This window comes from Taurulus bubalis (genome assembly GCF_910589615.1).
Source record: "Taurulus bubalis genome assembly, chromosome: 14".
In the NCBI taxonomy this organism is placed as follows: domain Eukaryota; kingdom Metazoa; phylum Chordata; class Actinopteri; order Perciformes; family Cottidae; genus Taurulus; species Taurulus bubalis.
The window spans coordinates 24,474,752-24,489,475 of record NC_136602.1 but is presented as its reverse complement, the minus strand read 5'-3'; the positions used below and the strand labels follow the sequence as shown (position 1 = coordinate 24,489,475).

Genomic DNA, 14,724 nt, shown 5'->3' with positions numbered 1-14,724 from the left:
ACTACCGAGTCACGATGAGCTACGTGACTACCGAGTCACGATGAGCTACGTGACTACCGAGTCACGATGAGCTACTTAACTACCGAGTCACGATGAGCTACGTGACTACCGAGTCACGATGAGCTACGTGACTACCGAGTCACGATGAGCTACGTGACTACCGAGTCACGATGAGCTACTTAACTACCGAGTCACGATGAGCTACGTGACTACCGAGTCACGATGAGCTACTTAACTACCGAGTCACGATGAGCTACGTGACTACCGAGTCACGATGAGCTACGTGACTACCGAGTCACGATGAGCTACGTGACTACCGAGTCACTGATGAGCTACGTGACTACCGAGTCACGATGAGCTACTTAACTACCGAGTCACTGATGAGCTACGTGACTACCGAGTCACTGAAGAGCTACTTAACTACCGAGTCACGATGAGCTACGTGACTACCGAGTCACGATGAGCTACGTGACTACCGAGTCACGATGAGCTACGTGACTACCGAGTCACGATGAGCTACTTCACTACCGAGTCACGATGAGCTACGTGACTACCGAGTCACGATGAGCTACGTGACTACCGAGTCACGATGAGCTACGTGACTACCGAGTCACGATGAGCTACGTGACTACCGAGTCACTGATGAGCTACGTGACTACCGAGTCACGATGAGCTACGTGACTACCGAGTCACGATGAGCTACGTAACTACCGAGTCACCGATGAGCTACGCGACCAGCGACTCACGCTACAGCTTAAACGTAATGACAATGCAACTGACAATCGAGACGTTTTAGCCAATTTACAAATTAACTATGCACTACTGGAGTCGTAGATTTAGTTATAGACTGTTTCATTCAAATTGCTAGGCAACCGTTTGGGTCCATGTTTACTTCCTGTCAGCCTACATACACTGCAACAAGAAATAAACTGGGAATTTTGGAATGCTTAAGTTTTAAATTGTAAAATGGTCGTTAAATAATGTCCACACCGATGGACTACTTTCACAGCATTTTTTTTCTAGGTTTTTCAGGTTGATTTTAAAATGAATAGAAGTCAGTTGTCTAGAAGGGATGGAAACCCATCAGACATTCTAAAGCACTCAGTGGCGGGCCGTTCATTTTCTACCTAGGCCTGCTGTCTGGTATCGTAAACATAAATACGCGCATGACGGGTTGCTGTTCGGCACTATGCTTTGCAAAATGGTTGCCAGTGATGTAAAGTATACACTTTTGTAATGGAGGTTATTCAATCCAAAACACTTATATGGTCCTTTAATCTTCAGTTTTTGTTGGCACCGTCATGGAGGTGTTAATTAAATGAAATGTTTTAGCATCAAGGTCGTAGTGGAGGTGTTTTGTTGGACTGCACCACCTGCCTCTCTCCCCTACGTACATGTAAGGACAACTAATGAAAAACACAGTATAACACTAGTCTTGTGCAACACCTCTAACTATGACCTCATTAAGCATAATGGATTACATTTGCACATTTCCAACATTGTAAACAAAAACTGACCACAGTTTGTGTGGGTCCCCTTAAGTGTGTGCATTTTTAAGGACTCAGTTTTGTGAATATTTAGGTGCTGTAACAACATAGTGTGTATTTTCTGAGTGAGGACTCTGTAAATACCTAGCTGCCATTTCCTGGAACACATGGTCTCCATCATCCAGATCGGCAGCGTTGGCTCCAGCATGGCAATGGCCATATTTCCAAAACAAATGGCACCTGGAGAAGAAGATTGAGGATAAGTGGACGCAGTGTCAATTATGGTCTGTTTTTGTTCCTCTGTTTGTTACTTCTCCGACCTGCACATCCAAACACAGCCTGCACTCTATGCTACTGTGTTGTCACAGTAATTGACGTGATGGGAAAAGCTAACTCGCACACAAATGCAATTTTCCAGCCACATGCATTTGTATTAGCTGACCTGTGAGCCACACAGTTCCTAGTTATAGTTGGAAAAGACACCTTCAAAACCCTTGGATTGGGTCCTTCTGGTGATCTAAGACTCTAATAAAATCGTTGTTACTTGCAATTGTCAGAAAAATGTCTTTTTAATTCTTAGTCTACTATGTCCAGCAGCATTCATCATTCAAATTGAAAACATTTCTTCACAATTATTATCAGTGAGTGCAAGAATTGTCCCGCTGTAAATGACACAGCGAGCGACAGGTGAAGAGAACCTGTTCTCACTTGTTTGTAGACCTAAGTGGAGCCCATTGGAAGCAGTTTGACCCTTTGTCATTCCTGAGAACCTGGCTCAAAGCGGGATACTGTCTCTCCTCTTTCTGGATACCAGGACGAGTCGAGGTCTGTGTGTCGGGTTAGGATGTGATCGTCAAAGAGAGAGAGAGCATGCCGGGTGGATTGTAGGGCAGATGTATGTGCATGAATTCACACTGAGGCTGATCTGACTCCATGCAGGTGAGTGGCACGACTCTCACACACACAAAACCCTTCACACCTGATTACACACATGTTACGTGACTTGCAAGAGGAGATTTCCCCGCACACATAAACAATATGACTGGTGAGATTCATTTTTCAAATAAAGGAGGAGGCCTGGTTTCACCACGCCGTCCCCCATCAGTCCTCACAATGTCCCCCTATGGGAGAGATTTAGTTTAGGTGGCCGTTATTGGATGAGGGCCACAGGAACCACAGGGGACCCTGTGAGACGGCCATGACGTCACTGGGACGATATCGATCGGCGCTACCTTTACCTCGTGCCGTCCAAGTGACTCAGGTTGCTGAGACGCAGAACAACGTCGTTGCTTTTAGGAAAACCCTAAGAATAGAGGATAGCGGATAACTCCCCACTTCAACCTGCAGAAGCAAGATCAGAGAACTTCCGGATTCTTCACGTCGACATCCGCTGTTCCCGCCGATATAGAGTGCCCATGGCTGCTGGTCGCCTGCTCTTTTCCCAGCACCATTACAATAGACAATCTCCCACTGATGCTTCTCCTGAGTGGGGTGACATTAGGTTTCCTCACATCGACTGTGCTGCTATTATGTTCTTACCAGCTGCGATTATAATGTATGGATCCTTCATTAGGGTCAGCAGCGGGGTCCCCTTCTGACTCTGTGAAGGACAAAGACACAACAACACCATTCTATATGAGATACAGTAATGCTTATGCCGTAGCTCTCAACCTAACAAGACTTAACCCTTTAAAAACAGGGTGCGAAAATCCCCCTGCGCCTATTATCAGACAAAAAACAACAACATATTATCTCCTGAACCACATTGTTGTTTAACTTCATTTAAATTGCTACAATACCGCAACCCTTGTGAGAAGATACATCTGGTGTGAAACATAATTCAAGTAACCGTTAAGTTTAACTCAATTTTTGAACCGAACGACACAGTTTGAACTGAAACTTCTTTGAACACCCAAATGCTGTTCTATTATGATTTCCATTCAGATTCCGATTCTTTAGGTCCTAATCTTTACAGAAAGGTGTCTTATTAGTATGTGGGCTGTTGTTAGGGCACCGTAATACTGCTTGAAAAACTCGGTGACCGCTCAAGGAGGCATTTTTGGGAAATCTTGCTCATATTGTGCTGGATGTTCATAGTTTTGATCAAAATATCTTTTTATATTTTTTTCCCAGGACTTTGCTGAACAAATACATACAATAAACACAAGTATTGGAATTAATTTGGGGTTCCTATGAAAAACAAGTCTGGAACCAAAACTGGTTCTATCGTGCTTAAAGGATTTTAAGAAAATGTTTCACATGGAAGCAGATTCTGCTTTAATCCAAGCAGATTCAAATAATTGTTATACTTCCTTTGTTTGTCACTCTGCCAATGCACTCGCAGTCAAACAAAACCTTTGAGAACTAATCCAGGAACTGGTTGGCAATACTCATTGATAGTATTTGTAATAATTACTGTAATATAATAACGGCATTCGATGCACAAACTGTCCAATGACAATATTATTATTTTCCACTGTGAGATATGACAGTTCTACCTTTAGGACTAATTTCAAAAACTGTGAATACATAATTAAAACAATAAATGATATAACAGGATCATACATTTCATTCAGTATTCCAAAGACAGACATCTCTAAATCCCTAAACCCTGTTACACATGAACAGAGAATGACTTGTTCTGCTAAATACAAGCAGAACAGCTGATCTCTGCTTTTATTAAAAGCAGGTTGCATCACACACATTAGAGAGTCTTCACGGATGTTCTTCTCTATAATCTCTAACATGCACACATTACAAGATTTGAAAATAATGGCCCATCGCATACGACTATATTACTTTTAGATTCTTGTGCAAAAGGGATCTATGCACCAGATCACATGACCTCTCTCACGCAACAAACAGAAACAAAAGCAAATGGCAGACGTCTGGATGAGAAATGATTGAGTTTAACTGTCAGTTTTATTATCTGTCAACCATAGCATACTAGTTATTAATGACAAGAATCAGGCTGAACAGTTTACATTGAGCAGGACTATTGCTGCAAGTCTCTGTGAAACCTTATTAAAATGTTTGCATTTTCTCCCGAAATTCACGAGATGAAGGATATTGAAAAAGCGACAGAATCTGTTAATGATATTCTTGTTGGCTTTGCTTCCACCAGCATGTGTGTTTGGTTCTACCCACTAATACATTACGTCAGGTGTCGTTGTGAAAAGAAGCAGCAGAGCATTCTTCATTAATTAGGGTTCAAACCGTGTCTACTGGTTCACTGAAGCCTGTCAAGTGTTCTTTCATCTCATGTATTATCCACATATTACCCCAATATGGATAATACATGTATCTGCTTCAACCATCTTTCAACCACACTACAATGTCAAGAACAACACGGGGAAGCAGAAACATGGCCGACATCTACGGGCTCCTCCATGTTTTACATTAGTCTGCATTAAAACTCAGGAACTCTGATGTGACCACACAAACAAAACCAGGGGAACAAAAGAACAGCATAATATGCACATGTAACTTTAATAATATACTTGTGTTAATTGTTATGCACCATTCACCAAGCCAAATTCCTTCTATGTGTGAGTACTTGGCAATAAACAATTATTATATTCAGACAAAAGAATTGCAGTTGCTGCTGTAATTCAGATTATGTGGTTTTATACAGTCATTTTAACTTTTGCTTGAAATTAATTGCAGAATTTAAGGTTGGATCCTGACTGTTAAATTGTCTTTGTGTTAATGTCGGGCGCTGGAAAGTACTTTGCACTCATGTCAAGTTAACGTTGACACCAGTAAAATGTCTTGCACATGGGTGCATGTCATCCACCTTCCTGTATTTATTGTCCAAGACAAACATTGTCTTTCAAATGTTCCGCAGCTGTGCAGGTTATCTTACTGAAGTCAAATAAAGTTCAGGAAATGAATTATCAAGGAAAACAAACTCACCTCTGGTTCAATCTTGGTGGGCTGAAAAACGATGAGCTGCAGAGCTATAAAGACACACAGACAACGTAATGAGCCGTTGGTATCTAAAAGATATCTGGTAGTAAGATAAGGTATTTCAAAAACACATGAAATGATGTTCAACAATTACATAGTTTCACCATTCCAAAAGACTTTTGGTCTGAACGTAAGAACAATGTAACTGTACCTCCATCAAACAAAGCCAGGAACGCCAGAAAGAGGAAAGGAGCGGTCTTCCCAACGAACTCGTACATCACACTGCCGAAAGGGGGTCCGACTGTGGAGAGAAAGACTTTATCATCACCGCAGCGACTGCAGCTGTTCTCCTGCAAGACAGCTCACGTTGCAAATGTTTGAGGTTCCTCATGAAAACATTGCGAGTTGATTCAAAATGAAATCAATGAAATAGAGAACACTTCTTCATTTGTTTATCAAGAATGTGGGTTTGGTTCCATTAAGCGCCCAACATTTTACTAGTACACTGATCTACAATGTTTAATCTTTTGCGTCCACATGGTGAATGGGCTTGCATGTAAACAGCGCCAGCTTTACACCACATGATTCACTCACACATTCATACACGGATGTCCGAGGCTTCCATGCACCAGGATGTAAGCTGTTGCTCATCCACACTCTCACACCTTCAGACAGCCTTCAGGAACAGTTTCGGGTTCAGTGTCTTTTGCCCAAGGACACTTCAACATGCCGACTGGTGGAGCTGGGGATCGAACCACCAATATTCCGCTCTACCTTTCTGAGCCACAGTCGCCCCATGTATATGCATATGTACATACCTAGCACTCCCAATGCCAGACCTCCTAAGGCGAACCCGATGGCACGACCTCTCTCCTCATCATCTGTGTACACACTCGCCAGCATTCCCATCCCTGAAACACAGATGAACATGTCATGTGACACAGCCGTTACTGATTCATGTAACACAACCGTTATTGATTCATGTAACACAACCGTTACTGATTCATGTAACACAGCCGTTACTGATTCATGTAACACAGCCGTTACTGATTCATGTAACACAACCGTTATTGATTCATGTAACACAACCGTTACTGATACATGTAACACATCCGTTACTGATTCATGTAACACAACCGTTACTGATTCATGTGACACAGCCGTTACTGATTTATGTAACACAACCGTTATTGATTCATGTAACACAACCGTTACTGATTCAAAAAACACAACCGTTATTGATTCATGTAACACAACCGTTACTGATTCAAAAAACACAGCCGTTACTGATACATGCAACACATCCGTTACTGATACATGTGACACAGCTGTTACTGATTTATGTAACACAACCGTTACTGATTCATGAGACACAGCTGTTATTGATTCATGTAACACAACCGTTACTGATTCATGTGACACAGCTGTTACTGATTCATGTAACACAGCTGTTACTGATTCATGAAACACAACCGTTACTGATTCATGAAACACAAACGTTACTGATTCATGTAACACAACCATTACTGATTCATGTAACACAACGTTACTGATTCATGAAACACAACCGTTACTGATACATGTGACACAACCGTTACTGATACATGTAACACATCCGTTACTGATTCATGTGACACAGCCGTTACTGATTCATGTGACACAACCGTTACTGATTCATGTGACACAACCGTTACTGATACATGTAACACATCTGTTACTGATTCATGTAACACAACCGTTACTGATTCATGTGACACAGCCGTTACTGATTTATGTAACACAACCGTTATTGATTCATGTAACACAACCGTTTCTGATTCAAAAAACACAATCGTTACTGATTCATGTGACACAACTGTTACTGATTCATGTAACATAGCCGTTACTGATACATGTAACACATCCGTTACTGATTCATGTGACACAGCTGTTACTGATTTATGTAACACAACCGTTACTGATTCATGTGACACAACCGTTACCGATTCATGTAACACAACCGCTACTGATTCAAAAAACACAACCGCTACTGATTCATGTAACACAACCGTTACTGATTCATGTGACACAGCTGTTACTGATTCATGTAACACAACCGTTACCGATTCATGTAACACAACCGTTACTGATTCATGTGACACAGCTGTTACTGATTCATGAAACACAGCTGTTACTGATTCATGTGACACAACCGTTACTGATTCATGTAACACAATCGTTGCTGATTCATGTAACACAGCTGTTACTGATTCATGGAACAGCTGTTACTGATTCATGTGACACAACCGTTACTGATACAGGGCAGCAAACCCTACAGGAGTCACACTGAATGAAATGCACTAAATGGGCATTTAGCTGAAATCTTTGTCACCTAAAGGGATGGTTTGGATGCTATTGGACAAGGTCTTCATAGTCAGTGTATTACAGTAGGGGGTGTTGTTCACGCATGAAACATCAATCACTGATATTGACAGTTCTAGGGAGAGTTACAGTCTGTCATCAGTTTAACGATGACTGTAACTTTTCATTTCATTTCTTAAAAGGGAATGGCTTCATGTTTTACACAGACCTTTTTATTATCAATAATGTACAGGAACTATTTTCTGTACATTAACGATGTTCCGTACAGATTACCTTTTTTTGCCGATAGCTGAATAAATTATTCCAGGTTGCAAATATAATTTCATTATTTGTAGTCATTTGTAGTCATTTGTAGTCCACCCTCTTTGATTCCTGACCAAGCGAGAGAACGCCATGTCATTGGTTTCTGTGAGATTTCAGTAGGTGTGCAAGTAAAAAGAGTGACTAAGTCTGTGTAGGAGGAGGGTGTGTGTGTGTGTGTGTGTGTGTGTGTGTGTGTGTGTGTGTGTGTGTATGTGTGTGTGTTCTGTGTAAAACAGAAAGTCAGCGTTGACTTGCTTTGCCATGCCTACGTTGAATGCTACGTTATAACATAAACATATAACAAACATATTTGAACCCAAACCATGATTAGGTTCAATTAACTAGATTGAACCAAGTTGTTTTGTTGCCTCAATATAAAGTTGTTGAGCTTTATGTTCAGCTCCACGTTGACTTTAACAGCCTGGTCGGTGCAGTTTGGTCCTAACATTGGATGCTACTGATAACCACTTATAACGCCGGGTCAATAGACTGATGATACATAAAGTAGACCTTTGTTATACTGTTGCAGCATCAAAGAAAGCAACTTTCCAATCTCCTGCAAACATTACACTGTTTCCATTGGATCATCTTGCCTTGCAACATTAAGGCTACAGGCATCCCATAATGCAGCACTAAATGAACATGAGTACATCACACTGAAAAGAGAGAAGACGGCCTTACCAGCCACAGACGAGCAGGAGGAGCCGACACCTTGCATCGACCTGGCCACAAACAGCAGAGCGTAGCTCGAGGAGAAGGCGAACACTTCACAGCGGAAAAGACGACAGAAACACAAACAAGAGCCGTCAGCATGATGCCACGTTCTGATGGTCTGATCATTACCACATGCTGCCTGCAACTTACTGATAGTAGAGACGAACATGATACAGAAGCCAGCGAAGATGGGAATTTGATATCCTATTCTGAAGGGACACAAAGAAAAAAGACTGTAAGCAGTAATTAGTTTGAGACGTTTCACAAATATAGATTCAATGAATTCAATCACAGCTGAAATTCTTTCTCTTCAGATTATTCTCTCTTTCTAAAGTAGTGACACCTAAAGTATTTATAATAACTACGCACTACTTAGCATCAGTAAAGCATGAGTAAACACTTAATTCATCATTCATAAAGCATTTTAACAGTACATTGTAGCAGTGTTAAATCATTAGTATGCAATTCATAAACACAGTTATACATGTTTTATTCTTGATTAATAAGATTGACTATAATGGTGTTTCATGATTAGGTTTTCATACTTAATAAATGATGAATTCCCCATTTGTAAATTAAGTAATATATATTGTAAAGAACATATATGATGCACCAATGGTTAACATGTGCTTGATAAACGTGTTTTAATAATGCAATTCATGATTAATTCAGTAGTTACTAGTCGTTAGTTAAGTATTAGTTATGTATGTTGTGTGACCTCATCTAAAGTGAGGACTATCTATAGTTTACAAAGCGTTAATAAATGACATTGAAAGACCAGCAGAATCAAAGCAACACAAGTCTCAGTTATCTTCTCAACAGAAAAGGGAAACAGACACAAAGTGATAAAGAACATTAATATGATGTGATGGGGAGATGCCCGTCAGTGTTGGAACAATGCTTTAAGAAATGATGAATTAAGTGTTTGCTCATGCTTTACTAATGCTAAATAGCATGTAGTTATTATAAAATGTTGCCAAAAATGTAAATGATAGAGGATGTGGAGGACTGCTGGTTATTTAAATGAAAGCGCTTCAGCCTGTGACGGCTGATATTGCTGTACACCAGTATGCAGAAGGTAAGTAATACAACCTTGTAGTAATACCAAACCATTACCTGGAAGCCCAAATGGTCAGAATATATATATATATATATATATATATATATATATATATATATATATATATATATATATATATATATATATATGAATGAATGAATATATACTTTATTAATCCCCAAGGGGAATTTTTTTGTTGTCAGTAGCGCCTTACAACTTGAAGATACAAACACACAAGATAAAAGATCAAATATATAAAGAAGCAACAGGGATGAAAGATATATACAAAATTAAAATAAAGTAATATATAAATATATATATATGTATCTATATATATATTTAAATATACACAATAAAATAGAATAGAATACAACTAACTGGAATGAAGTATATATATATATATATATATATATATATATATGTATATATATATATATATACATATATATATATATATATATATATATATGTATATATATATATATAGCAAATATATAGCAAATGAGTGTGAAGTGACGCGGTGAACAAAAGCACATTTAGAAATGTCCATGACACATTCTTGCCAGTTACAATTGTTAGCCTGACATCTTAATGAAAGAAGATGACAACATCTTCTTTCATTAAGATGCTAAAAGCTGCCATGCACATCAGATCTGTTGTGTTAGCCCACAGATACCTGACATGCTCGACTTGCCTTGTGTTGTCCTCTGTCAGGAGAAGGTGACTAAGAACTGCTAATGTTCCTCACATCATTACAGCATATCTGAGCTCATCTGAGACACAACTCACATCTCCTCCTGTCCTTAACGCTTACGTCTTTAGACTCTGGGCTCAGGATGTAAAAAGGAAAAAGAAAAAGTATAATTAAGTATATAAATAAACATAATAATGGTTCCTCCTCGGCCATAACTGGTTAGGTGTTCTGTTTTTAAAGTGATTGTTATACCAGAAGCCCAACCAACCAAATCATGACTAAAATCCGGCCTTAAACAGCAGAGTCATAATGGACCCGTATAAGTCTCATACGTCTCATAATGTCCAAATGGTGTTTCTGCTATTGACAACTTTGATCCAAAAGAATCAGCTTTTACAGTATATTGATGAAACAAAATAACACCATTGAACCTCTGTGATGGCAGCAAGTCAAGTCGATTTTAACTAAATGGCATACTGTAGTTATCTTATGACACTTCTCGTAGAGAGCAGGTACAGGCCATACTCTTTATTAGTCTCCAAACTAATTATTATAATCATTTTTGACTATTTGGTGGCAACAAACCAAGCTGTAAACGATGCAACCAATAACCAATTTACGCACCCAGCAGGCACAATACAAGTCATTTCACAAAAGAAAGTCTATTAGCTGTCATTTTCTCTTTGTTTTGGTCTCAGCAACTAACTATTAATTATGCCTGCCTCTTTAAATAAGTCTTTTCCTTTAATGGAGTTTAAGTATATTTCAGTTTAAGTATAATTCGGAAGGTGTTTCTTCCATTGACGAGCGTCACAGCCAATCACACTCAATCACACGCAATCATTCATTCATTCTTTCAAACCTTTATTTAAGCCTTCACAATCATTGAGGTTCCCCTTATTTGCATTGATGACATGAAATACAGAATCAAACAATCCAAACAATCAAACAAAAGAGGACAAAACTCTGTGAAAACCAGGGCACACTGAGGTGAAGTAGGTTTAGTGAGAGCGTCTATCTTGAGAATGTGTTGCAGAAAATTCAAGTTCCGAATATCCCTGTGGGACTTGAAGCACCAGCCAGTCAGTAGTTAGTCTGGTAGTCCTGTGTGTCAGTGCAGCTCAGACGTTAGATTGGGAGGCGAACGTCCAGCAAGGGATTCATGGATGAAAAGATACAGGTGTTGATCACGTCTCTGTGCCATAGAGGACATCCGAATGTGTAACGCAGAATACACTGGTGACTGTTAAAGGGCCCTGAAGGATAAACTAAGTAAGGAGTTGATAGAGGAAGCAGCTGCATGTCTGTAGACTACATCACCACAATCTATGACTAATAGCAAGAGAGGCTCTGGTTCTGTCCAAGATTCTGTGTTTTTTCCCCAGTTTGGTGATGAGATATTCATCATTGATATCTAGATATTTGTAGTCAGACTTTCTCCATATTGCCACAATTCAGTGTGAATGATGTAGTTTGAATTTGTACTACTAATATATAAATTAAAATAGGCCTCAATTATATGATAATATATGAATATAATAATACCATTAAAAGTGAATGATACATTATTATTAACTATCAATGGACACTTCATTCCAACATCCATACTACCAAAGCAATATCCACGTCGATCCTACCCAGGGCCGGCTCTAGCCCTTTGGTTGCCCTAGGCGAGATTGAGTTTTGCGCCTCCCCCCCCAACACACACACAAACACACAGACACACACAATACATCACTGAAGAGACATATATTAACTTAACTGCTTTACTTTGCATAGTAGTTTTTCACCCACTTATAATTCCACTATTCTACATTGCAGTTCAACAATAAATGGACAACAAACACCAGAATAGTTTCAGAACATTTTATTTTTTATTGTGCAAAACACAAGGTTTGACAGGTTTTTTTTCCCTTACACACAAATCCCCCCCCCACCCCCCAACCCCACCCTTCACCTCTCTTACCCCACCCGCCACCCTCCACACAGACAGTGAACAAGCATCTCCCACCCACCCCTGTGTCCTATTAATCACAATGCATAGGATAGCACTGGCAGACATAGGAAAATAAAACTACATTGGTAAAATAAAACTATAAATACAAAACAAATAGTAGAATAAACAAAACAAAAACAACAAAGAACCAAACAAATGAAAAGAGGAAGAGGGGCGGGGGGTTAGCTATTGGCAGAGGGCTGGCTATTTACATTTAGCATTAAAATTTGACTCGTCTGGACTTCCTAGTGGCAAATTCGTTGATGGTATCATCAAATGATATGTTACTTGAGACATCTTGGTTGATGCTCATCAGTGCAAGCCCATTGAGGCGTTCCTGACTCATCGTTGACCTCAGGTAGGTCTTAAGTCATTTTAATTTAGATAAGCTTCTTTCAGCAGAAGCTACTGTCACAGGTAGTGTGACAGCAATTCTTAGGGCCACCCACATATTTGGAAAAACTTCTTCAAGTTTCTTCTCCTTCAAGTAATTCAGAATTTCCATTGTCGTCATGCCGGCTTTTGGCAACACAGGGACATTCTTCAACTCAAGTGCCAGTTCCCTCCCTTCAACATCTTTATGGTCACCGTGGCTCAGAGTGTTGCTGAAGGTTTCGCGCTCCTTTGCGAGCTCTTCCTCTAGCAAATTAGGAAAGTTCACCAACACTCCAAACTTGTCCTCAACATCACCCAAGAGCTTGAAGCGTTCTTGCAGTGATGTAACTGACACATCAACAATTCAAGGAAATCAATATTTCCTTGAATATACAAGACAGCTTCTCTTGATTTTCTCCCCATTTACTAATTTCCGGTAGAAGTGGTTGTGGTGGCAGCTTCTCCCATCATCTCTTTTTGGAAATGTAAAGTCTGGACTGGTCTGGTATGGTCCTCTGCAAACTAACTCTGTCCTTACCGCATCACAGAGGATCTATAGGATCTCCCTGGATATCAGGAATTGCGGAGGGTGAGGTGTCTGCAGGAGGCAGTGTAGTGTCACTGGTGCCCTGAGTGCTTGATGTGGTCCTGGATGTCCCTTCACCTTCACCTGTATTCAAGCAAATTGTATAGCCAGACAAGCGGTGTTTAATATAATAAGTGAAATGATCATGAATGTGGTTGAACTTCTTTAAGAAAACAAGCTATTGTATTTAATACATGCTACCATGTTTCTATTGTACTTTAAAGTATGGATGTGGCTTGAATAAATACTATTAAATAGACTCACCTGATGCAGGCTGTGTGTTCCTGGCCCCTTGAGTGCTACTGGATGTCCCTTCTCCTGCAGCTGTATTTATACAGAGTTCATCCATGCTGTTCGTTACACGATTGCATTTGGTCATTTTTATCATCCTACCACATAGTTGCATTGTACAAATACATTTTATCTGACCATGTAACTTGTAGTAGATCAATTACAATTACTGCCACCACTGCAACAAGGCTAAATAATGCTACTGATTACAATTAGTAGTATTAATGTGATGTGATAATGAAAGTAATAATTGATAATAATAATAACAATAACAAAACCAGCAACAGTGTAGGCTACTTACAAAGTTCAATGGATGGAGATGAATCAGGCGTCCTTTCTACAGCAGGTGCCGGCCTCTGAAGAAATTGCCTATGTGCATCTGGCCAATTTAAAACAAAAATAAAAAAATAAAAACAAAACAAAACAAAAAACACATATACATGTTAGTATATTCCTGGGGAGGAACTGTACAGAAGGGTGAACACCACCACTATCCCCAAAATGGTTACTGTGTGTGTATGCACCTGCTAGTTGTGAATTCACTAAACAGAACTTATGCCATTTATACTGAATGTAGACAGCAACTGTACTTTTCATAACTAGCATACGTTATGCAGATACTGGTCTTTTGACATGTACATCCATGTAGGTTATCAGTGAAGTTACGTTTGCTAGCAATAGCCTACGTAGCAAATTAGCAAAGAAACAGTTGCTAGCTAGCTATAGCTAGCCTAAGTGACAACAATGAAACGTCCAATATTAGGTTATGCACAGTAATAAATGTATTTCGTTTGACACCTTAATGGCTGAGATGAGAAGACTTACCTCTATACTTGACTTTCTTTTCCTCTTCTTCCTTTTTTCGTTTTCATCCCTGTGCTCCAGATGGTTTAGACCGCTTTATTTTAGCAAATGTCACGGGCCAGTCAACATTTTTCAGACCGCACA

The 14,724-nt window shown here is 39.6% G+C and overlaps 1 protein-coding gene across 1 annotated transcript in view; it reads right to left on the bottom strand.

Annotated features, from left to right (window-relative positions):
* Nucleotides 1–14,724, bottom strand: part of slc18a2 (solute carrier family 18 member 2) — a gene marked incomplete at its 3' end in the record, with an annotated part of 29,292 nt that overhangs the window by 8,107 nt on the left and 6,461 nt on the right. Inside the window, exons 3-9 of the mRNA XM_079229603.1 lie at nucleotides 8,925–8,983; nucleotides 8,742–8,825; nucleotides 6,215–6,307; nucleotides 5,608–5,697; nucleotides 5,403–5,446; nucleotides 3,027–3,087; nucleotides 1,632–1,727 (exon numbers count right to left, since the gene is read on the bottom strand). Coding sequence (XP_079085729.1) covers nucleotides 1,632–1,727; nucleotides 3,027–3,087; nucleotides 5,403–5,446; nucleotides 5,608–5,697; nucleotides 6,215–6,307; nucleotides 8,742–8,825; nucleotides 8,925–8,983 — 527 coding nt within the window. The remainder of the gene's footprint in view (nucleotides 1–1,631; nucleotides 1,728–3,026; nucleotides 3,088–5,402; nucleotides 5,447–5,607; nucleotides 5,698–6,214; nucleotides 6,308–8,741; nucleotides 8,826–8,924; nucleotides 8,984–14,724) is intronic.